Here is a 10,787-nt window from a genome sequence, read left to right as displayed (position 1 = left end):
AATTAAATTTGAATAGTAAACTTAAAAAAATGAACAAAGTACTACAATTTTGTAAAAAAATTGAAAAAGAACAAGAAAAATATATTAAAAAAAATGTTGTTTTGTGGAATGATGAATTTCAGCCTGCCTCTAAATTACCCACTACTATTTAAGATGCCCAGACCATCCTGATGCTTTAGGCAAGTAAAAATATTTTACTGATGTTTCAGAATTATTCTAAAAAATGAGAATCTACGTCAAAACAAGCATATAAATTAAAATAAGTCTATTAACAAAGTTTAGAGAATTAAAACAATTTTCAGAAAAGAAAAGTAAAATCTAAAAACACTTTAATTTAAGAGAGATGCACTTCCATACTTATTGAAACAACAATGGCTCATAATTTATCAACAATTTGGATGCATCATTGTAATTTCTGCACAAAATATCAACCAACCATTATTTGATGACATAATTGCCTAATATTAGAGAAACAATACAGAGAGATTTGAGTCATACCTCTTACTGCTATTGCTACAACTACACATATATATCAGAAGAGTTCATATGGTGAAATCAATGTTTATTCCTGCAATCTGCAACAACAACAAACAAAAACAAAAGCATCTCAATACAATTTGCAGGACAAGGTAACAAACAATATTGGCTAACACATTGTCAGAAGACTAGAGGAAATGGAGATAACCTTTCAATGAAGAACGGAATGACTTAGAAAGGAACTCATGATCCTCCGCGAGAAGCTGTAAATTTTTAGTTCTCATCAAGAAATCAATTGCATCGTCATTAAAGTCGAGAACTGACCCCAATTTGATCAGCTCAGCCAGCTCGTTCTTGCTTTCCTCGTGCTCCCACAACAAAAATTCAGAAATTGTTACAGAGTAATTCGTTGCATATTCTAACTTTCTTCTTTTGCAATTTGACCCATTACTCTTCTGATAAAACAGTTTGGAGTTTTCTCTATCTCCTCTTATCATTCTTGTCATAGTAGCACTCACATTCTCTCCATTTGACAAACACAAACTGTAGTTAATGGTCACCGGTTCCTCTGTTTGAAACACCTTGGCATTGAGGAGGTTGGTAACAGATTTAAGCTTTTCCTTTGGTTCCATTTTCATAGATGAATTACCCAGAAAACCAAGAATGAGTTTCAACAGGCCTTTGCAAATAAAATTTTTGTGCTCGCGAGGGTTAACTTCTTTCAACTTATCCTCATCCAAAATGCCCGAATAATTTTTTGTCATGGATTCAGATATAGTTCGGACACCAATTTTTCTGTAAATTTCTAGCAACTTTTCCGAGGGCAGTGATGAAGTTCTGGTCTCAGGATACCACACAAACAATGGTTTTGAACAAGTGCGTTGAAAGAGATCCTTTAGCTCAAGGTCATCAGCAATAAACACATCCTCCTTACCACAAAGCATGATATCACTCAACCCAGAGTAAACAGGCAATTTAACCAACTCATTAGTCAAAGTTTTTTCTGTATTTAAAGTCCAGTTCTCGAAAATAACCCGCCAAAAAGCATAGCATTCTTCATGGGACAAAGTTTCCCGTGAACCTTCCCAAGTCTTCCAGAGTCGTAGATAATCATCTAATGAAGGACAATGCCTCACTTTAAATGCATTGGAGAAGAAATCTTGCAATGCTTTATCATAGAATTTCTCCAATACATTGAATGAAGTACCAAAGAGATCATCTTGATCACATATTACACAAGTTTCAGCGTCCACCCATATTCCTTGATTGAAACCAATTGGAATCCAAATTTTTATCATTTCATCATCTCCACACTTCCAATTACAATTACTCAGATGACTGTATATGCGAGTGATATTATCAAAATTGGAATGGAAATTTAAATGTCTTGCGAGAAGAGTGATATTAGAAATATTTCCCAAGGCCTTGAACTCATCCACGTATGATGTAATCTTTTTCCCATAAAATTCTTCATCAATAAATGGCCCATCAAGTCGTTCCAAAGATTTCCAATTTGAGTCAAAGAACAAGAATTCGTTTGGAGCCCGATAGCCAACAGTCGTCTTAACCCATTTCTTAGTCAAGTTCTTCACAAGAAGCTCTGGCAGAGGGCTGTCCTTCAATTGGTAGATTCTGATGCATTTCAAAAGAGAGTACACACTTGCTGGACTAACATTGCTCAGATCTGAGGGTAAAGAAAGGCCATCAAACACAAAGTGATAACCTTCTTTTCGAGAAGTATTAACTCCCATGCTCTTCAACTGATTCCTATATTTGTATATCTCCTTTCCATAGTACTCTTCATTAACAAACGGGAGACGAGCAATTGCTGATATAGAGTTCCATCCAGTCCCAAAAAGAATGCACTCTTTTGGCATTCGATAATCACCTAAAGAAGTTCGTAACCATTTCACGTTTATGATAGACCTCACAAGATTTTCTGAAAACGTTAAACCCAAAGCATTAAGTTTATTCCAGCACGCCAAAAATGAGAGAACATTATCATTACTGATGCCATTTCTAGATGCCAAATTCTTGAAGATGCTATTAAAGTCTTCGCATACCGATTCAAAATCCACCTTGACACCAATCTTCTTTAAAACATCCTTGTACGAATAAATAGTGTTACCATAAAATTCATGGTCAATTAGTGAGACTACATCGAAAACCTGTTGAAGACAACCCCATTCAGAATGCAACAAGTATGACTCAGATGGAGACATGTATCCATTATTTGTCTTGAATATTTTTTGGTCTTTCACAGCATTAAAAATCTTGTTGTCTGACTCTAAGTTGCGAATACAATCCAATATTAAAAAAGTAGAGTCAGGTTCAAAGCATGGTGAAGGTTTTAAAAAGTCAGAAACAAGTTGGTAATTATTATTGAACTTAATTGTAACACCCAACAATTCAAGTTCAGTTTCAAAAGTGAGCATTTCAGGACCATAATAATCACGATCAATGAAGGGGATGTCGCTGATCTTAGTTGCAGCATGCCACTCCTTGTTCAATAAAGTAGAAACAACTGGAGATCTGATGCCTTCAGAAGTCCTTAACCACTTTCCTTCTTTGACATTGTCAATAAAATCAACAGGAGACAACAGATTTTGCCTTAGAAATCTAATAAACTTCAGTATTGAAAATACATTCTCTTTAGTTAATGTAGAAAAAGCTGTCAAACTCATAAGATGCTTCCCAGCATATTTGCATGCTTCTCCATATTCAAACATGACACCAATTTGTTTAAGCTCCTCTTTGTATTCAACTATTTCATCACCATAAAATCTCTCATCAATTATTGGAATATCTACTAAAATAGAAATCTCATCATTCTGTAGAAGATTTGCCCATGAAGAACTTGGCATGAAAGACCGTGAAGGAGGCCTATATCCAGTGGATCCTCTTAGAGATATCTTCATCCAACACCCACTTCTTATGCAATTTAACAATTTGTCCGGAATGCAACCTGCTTTGCGTATCAAATAACGGATCCACTTAAATACTAAGAAAGCATTTTCTTTTGTAAGAGGTCCTGACATTGCGGGAATTGTGGTATCAGGAGGAGACATATCTGGCAGATCAGAGGCTGCAAAATAAGTTTTAAGAAACTGTATAAGCTCGTTTGGAGAGGTGCTGCTACCAGAAAATAATCCAGAAGTCAAATAACATTCTGATAGCTCAATATAACCTTTTGCCGTCCATGGATTGGTTCCAAGTAAGCCAACCCAATTACTACTACAAGCAGGGACGAGGATGCCTTTGTAATTCAAATGTAGAACCCCACAATTATCCACGATAGGCACCATGATACACAATTCTCTAATGTTTTCGTCTGATAAATAGCCCAGTTTATGCGAATGATACAAGAAATGCATTAAAGAAATGACAAATTTATTATCTTCGATTATATTATGCCTCCAAAGAAAAACATATTTACTAACATCCATCATAAGGACATCTGTGCTAGTCGAAAGCCAATCTTGAATCACCTTCTTTTGAGAAAAATTATAGAGTGATTGTTGTGTTGAAGCAGACATAAAATACATATCTGTCGCAGATATAAATTCCTTGTTCCAGTTAATTAACCATGAAATTTGATTAAATTTGGTAGACAAACTAAGTATAAAGTCTTGTAAAGCTTGATTTATGGTGAACAAAGATATTTCCCCATTGTAACCCACACACTTTAGAATTGGGATGTCCTTCATGCCGGTATTGCATAATAAATTCCATTTCTGAGCTAGAAAAAGAAGAAGCTCTAGATACACATCTTCAGATACACCCATAACTAAATTAGAGTCTCTAATAAACTTTGCATACCACTCAACTCCAACTTTTTTAACCCCCAAGAAATCCAACACCTTATCATGTTCAGGTTTATCAAATGAAGAATGTAAAATATTTATCCCATGGGATGAGATACTATGTAAGCTAACACCTTGCTTCTTAGCCTTTTCCAATATATTTTGAAAATCAGATTCAAGCCTACCCACTTCACTTGACTTGTTCCAACGCCTTTGTGCCGTGTATGACTGACAAGAAATTACACTTTCTTCTACCAATTTTGCTTTTATTGTATCCCTCACGTCATTCAACATAGAATAAGAAGATTCATTTATGGGTAAGAACTGAAACATGGATACCAAAGTAGATATCGGAGCATCTTCTACTGCAACTTTCACCATTGAACAAAATGCATTAACAAACGCTGAGGGCACACAGTTAAGAATTCCTTGGTTCCATTTGTTATCCATTAGAATTGTTTCTCTAGATGAAGCCAAAAGAAAATCTGCTTGAATGATGAAGGGGAAATTAGTACACATATCAGTAGGAAGAAATGCATAGACACCAGGAGATTTCAATCCTCGATTCAGTCGCTGCCCAACAGGAAAAGATAAAGTCAACACCCATTCTTCTACTTCCTTTCTTGTATCCACTTTGTGTTCATCAGTTACAGGAAATCGTTGCCTCCACATGTGATAACCACATTCTCCTAGTCCCTGATCAACATTCCCATTTCCATTAGCGAAGAGATGGACCAAATAAGAGTCTGCATCACTATTTTTCCTTGAATGAAAATTCGTTTCACTAGAAATAGTTATTGAAGTATTATTCTGAAGTCCAGAATCCTCACAATCTTCCTTGAACGAAAGTTTTCTTATCTTGGTAAGGAATAATAGAAGTTCAGGGTGAATAGTTGATAGTTGATGCTTCACAGCTTCGATTTTATCATGTTTAAGGGGCAACACAATTGTAGTTATTGGTAAGCAATTTTTTGAACCATAGATCTCCCTTATATTAGACATGATCCGATCATCATCGTTAACCCATTCTGGAACTATATACCGAATATTGCACATTGTGCAAGGTTCTTCATTAAATTTTATATGATAACCATTGCTGAATATATATGGACGTTGCGTTATTAGGAACACACTCTTGAACCCAATTCCTGAATTAAACCAATTAAACAAGCCAAGCCAGCCAAATCAAAAGAAAGTATAAAAAAAAAAGTTGAACTAAAAGAAACAATGAAAGAAGATGATTGATTACCCTTTTCCCCAATATAGCCATTTGTGCGTTTTCCTTTCTTGGTGGATGATCCGACGCTGCAAATGGACTCAATGTTCTTAGATGAGAATCCTTTCTCATTGTTAAAGATGAGTAAAGTGTTGGAAACTCCAGTGGCTGTGATATCTTTAGACGTTATCACAAACTCCAATGAAGGTGCAATGCCTTCATCATAATCATTGTCTTCAGCATTCTACACACATACATACAGATATGAATTTATTTTCTTCATCAAAATTAACCTAAAAAAATATGGGTTATAACTTATACGTACCTGAATGAGTTCCATGAGGAAATGAACATCTTTAGCGTAGAGTTCGGTGGAGAGATAAGTAACCGCACTATTCAAATCATCTCTCAGTGAGTTGGGTTCTCCTCCGATTGAGAATTTCTGGCTCCGAATCGTCTCTATGTGTTTCTTCGGTGTCGTCATTATCAAATCCTTACAGTATTCTCCGATTCACCTTCACTCGCTCCTTTAACGATTAGTAGGATTCAGTTTTGCATGCCATGAAGATCTTCTTCGGTATTGTTTTTGAAGAAAATCCCGCTCTTGGGTGTTTTCCTTTTTGAACATTACTAGAGTTATACCCGCTAAAAGTTAACTATGGGTTATTCAATAATATCTTTGAATATATATCAATAATTACCAAAATTAAAATTATAAAATCTTTGAAAAAAAGTATTAACATAAAAGTATATTACATACATTTTTGGTTACTTCATTTTAATATATAGGATTAGAATGTTTAGAGATTATATTTTGATTTGATATTAAAAATTATGTTTTATAATTGAATTAACATAAAATAAAATCAGCTTGAAAAATAAAAAAAAATATATATATTAAATTTATAAAGACATAATTGATATTTTGAAAATATGTTAAAAAAAGTAAATAAATTTATTAAAATTTCTTGGCATTTTTTTTTAATTTAATTTTTAAAATATTAATTAAATCATAATTATTAATTATTTATAATTTCATTAGTGATTATTTATTTCCTTATAAATATTATATATATATATATATATATAATATATAATATATACATATATTAATATATAAATATTATTTTGGTATTTCATATATTAAAATTTGAAAATTTCATATTTGTACTGTACTAATAATTTCGGTATTGATATAATACTTTATATTTTTTTTACAGTACAATATTTTCGATATACCCGATAATATCAATAATTTTCAGATCTAAAAATAATTAATTTAGCCTATTTAATCATCAAACTCATTAATCAATTAAATCATTTGAATAATTAATTACAATATTTTTTATTTTTTAAAATTATTATACATTTACAATTTTATTTTTTTTACAAAAACATTAAGGGTGTGTTTGATGAGGGGAATTGGAATTGGAATTGGTATTGGAATTCTAATTCCAATTCCATGAGAATTGACATTGAATTATAATTCAATTTCTATGTTTGGAAAAACTATAGAATTGTAATTCAATTCCAATTCCTATGTTTGGGAAAATGATAGAATTGTAATTCAATTCTAATTCCTATGTTTGTAAAATAAAATATCGATTCAAAATATTAACTTTTTAAATATGTTTTCACGTTTTTGACACGTTTAATACGTTTTTGACATGTTTAACACGTTTTTGACATGTTTAACACATTTTTGACATGTTTAACACATTTTCACACTTAAAACACATTTTCACACGTTTAACATGTTTTTCACGTTTTTGGTATGCTTAACACGTTTTTGATATTTTTAATACGTTTAACATGTTTTTCACACGTTTTAACAAGTTTTTCACGTTTTTCACGTTTTTGACACGTTTTTAACATGTTTAATACGTTTTTCACACGTTTAACATGTTTTTCACGTTTTCATACATTTAACATGTTTTTCACGTTTTCACACGTTTAACACGTTTTTGGCATGTCTAACACGTTTTACACATTTTTAACACGTTTAACACGTTTTTTCACGTTTTGGCACATTTAACACGTTTTTCACGTTTAACATGTTTTTCACACAATAAACATGTTTTTCATGTTTTTCACACGTTTTTCACGTTTTTCGTACGTTTTTCACACGTTTTAACACATTTTTCACTTTTTTCACATGTTTTTCACGTTTTCACACGTTTTTCACGTTTTCACACGTTTTTCACGTTTTTAACACATTTTCACACATTATAACAAGTATAACACGTTTTTCACATTTTCACACCTTTTTCACACGTTTTTCATATTTTTCCCACGTTTTAACAAGTTTAACACGTTTTTCACATTTTTCACACACTTTAACAAGTTTAACATGTTTTTCACGCTTTTGTACGTTTTTAACATGTTTAATACGTTTTTCACACGTTTAACATGTTTTTCACGTTTTTCACACGTTTAACACGTTTTTGGCATGTCTAACACGTTTTGTACATTTTTGACACGTTTTGACACATTTAACACGTTTTTCACACGTTTAACACATTTTTCACACGTTTTTCACATCTAACACGTTTTTCACACATTTAACATATTTTTCACGTTTTTGGCACGTTAAACACATTTTTGGCATGTCTAACACGTTTTACACATTTTGACACATTTAACATGTTTTTCACGTTTTGGCAAGTTTAACACGTTTTTCACATGTTTTTCACACATTTTACACGTTTTCACGTTTTTCACACAATTTTCACGTTTTTTACACATTTTAACATGTTTTCACACATTTTTCATGTTTTTAACATGTTTTTCACCTTTTTGGCACATCTAACACGTTTTTGACATTTTTAATATGTTTAACATGTTTTTCACATGTTTTGATAGGTTTAAAACATGCTAAACATGTCAAAAATATAGAAACGTGTTAAACGTATCAAAAATGTGCTAAACGTGCCAAAACATGACAATCATGTTAAACGTGTCAAGGACATGAAAAACTTGTTAAATGTGTCAAAAACGTGTGAAACGTGTTAAGGACATGAAAAATGTGTTAAATGTGTCAAAACGTGTTAAACGTGTCAAAAACGTGTTAAATGTGCCAAAAATGTGTTAAACGTGTTAAAAACGTAAATAATGTTAAACGTGTCAAAAACATGTTAAACTTGTTAAACGTGTCAAGGACGTGAAAAACGTGTTAAATGTGTCAAAAACGTGTTAAACGTGTCAAGGACGTGAAAAACGTGTTAAATGTGTCAAAAACGTGTTAAACGTGTCAAGGACGTGAAAACGTATTAAATGTGTCAAAACGTGTTAAATGTGTCAAAAACGTGTTAAACGTGCCAAAAACGTATCAAAACGTATTAAACGTGTTAAAAACGTGAAAATCATGTTTAACGTGTTAAACATGTCAATGACGTGTTAAACGTGTCAAGGACGTGAAAAACGTGTTAAACGTGTCAAGAACGTGAAAACGTGTTAAATGTGTCAAAACGTGTTAAATGTATCAAAAACGTGTTAATCGTGCTAAAAATGTGTTAAACTTGTCAAAAACGTGTTAAACGTGTTAAAAACGTGAAAATCATGTTAAACGTGTTAAAAACGTGTTAAACGTGTCAAGGACGTGAAAAACGTGTTAAACGTGTCAACAATGTGTCAAACATGCCAAAAACGTGTTAAACGTGCCAAAATCGTGTTAAACGTGTCAAAACGTGTTATACGTGCCAAAAACGTGTTAAACGTGTCAAAAATGTGTTAAACGTGCCAAAAACGTGTTAAACGTGTCAAAACGTGTTAAAAACGTGAAAATCATGTTAAACGTGTCAAAACGTGTTAAACGTGTCAAGGACGTGAAAAACGTGTTAAATGTGTCAAAAACGTGTTAAACGTGTCAAGGACGTGAAAAACGTGTTAAATGTGTCAAAACGTGTTAAACATGTCAAAAACGTGCCAAAAATGTGTTAAACGTGTTAAAAACGTGAAAATCATGTTAAACGTGTTAAACGTGTCAAGGACGTGTTAAACGTGTCAAAGATGTGAAAAACGTGTTATATGTGTCAAAAACGTGTCAAGGACGTAAAAAACGTGTTAAATGTGTCAAAACGTGTTAAACGTGTTAAAAACGTGTTAAACGTGTTAAAAACGTGTTAAACGTGCCAAAAACGTGTCAAAAACGTGTTAAACGTATTAAAAACGTGAAAATCGTGTTAAACGTGTCAAAAACGTGTTAAACGTGTTGATGACGTAAAAAACGTGTTAAATGTGTCAAAAACGTGTTAAACGTGCCAAAATATGTTAAACGTGTGAAAAACGTGTTAAACGTGTTAAAAACGTTTTAAACGTGTTAAACGTGTTAAAAACGTTTTAAACGTGTTAAACGTGTTTAATGTGTGAAAAACGTGTTAAACATGTCAAAAACGTGAAAAATATCTTAATTTGGAATTATAATTCCGACCTAAAAAAATTGGAATTGAGAATTATTAAATTACACTATCTTTATGAATACGATGAGACTATTAATCATGATTAGGATTTTTCATTACAAAGTTGGCAAGATTAGATTTGGACAAAAGATTAATTATCACATTGGAGCATTAAATAACTAGTATAAGATTAAATGAAAGGTTCATCCTTTTCTCAAAATAATAATAATGATGATGAATGTTTAAATATTAAATAGAATCAAAATATATATGTAATATTATAAGTAACATTTTTCAGTAGACATGAATTCTTGATAATTGATGAGTGGTTTTCTTTCTACTATTTTTTGAGTTTCTTATAGATGTAATTAATTAATTGTTCTCACATCTCACCATTATTATTCACTATTTCTTCTCCTTGGTAAAGGACTTGAACTTTATTGGTAGATATATTTCTAATTAAAAAAACAACTAATTGATAGCTTATCCATTCAATTAAAAAGAAACATAATTTGTCTTCAATAATTATATATTATTCCAACTTTAAATGTGACTATGTGCTGTGTAAAATATGTTTTTTTGTTTTTTTTTTTTCAAAAGTGATATATATGTGTTAAACATAATAATGTTAAAAATGAACAACAAAATTAATAAATAAAAAAATAAGTAACATGTTTAAGAGAAATTGACCGTGTAGGTAAAAAACAAAATACTCAAAAAGACTCTTAAATACTGTATTTGCATAAATAAAGCCTCTTAGTTTCTTTAATTTATCATAAACTCTGTCCGCTAGGTTTTATTTATCCAGTTTAATTGTCGATAATTAAATTCGTCATCAACTTGCTTAGATTCACCCAAAAAAAAGTAATGTTTTCTTTCGTTTTTATGTCTTGA

The 10,787-nt window shown here is 31.7% G+C and overlaps 1 protein-coding gene across 1 annotated transcript; it reads right to left on the bottom strand.

Moving 5' to 3' along the window:
* Window positions 1-555: 555 nt before the first annotated feature.
* LOC124909709 lies at window positions 556-5,980 on the bottom strand. Its single transcript, XM_047450361.1, has 4 exons — window positions 5,822-5,980; window positions 5,530-5,740; window positions 686-5,428; window positions 556-575 (listed from the first exon to the last, which is right to left on the bottom strand). Exons 1-4 carry the CDS (start codon window positions 5,978-5,980, stop codon window positions 556-558), a joined length of 5,133 nt encoding a protein of 1,710 aa, XP_047306317.1.
* Between the last annotated feature and the right edge of the window lie 4,807 nt (window positions 5,981-10,787).

This window comes from Impatiens glandulifera, chromosome 7 (assembly GCF_907164915.1).
Source record: "Impatiens glandulifera chromosome 7, dImpGla2.1, whole genome shotgun sequence".
Taxonomy (NCBI): domain Eukaryota; kingdom Viridiplantae; phylum Streptophyta; class Magnoliopsida; order Ericales; family Balsaminaceae; genus Impatiens; species Impatiens glandulifera.
This window is presented reverse-complemented; position numbering and strand designations above follow the sequence as displayed.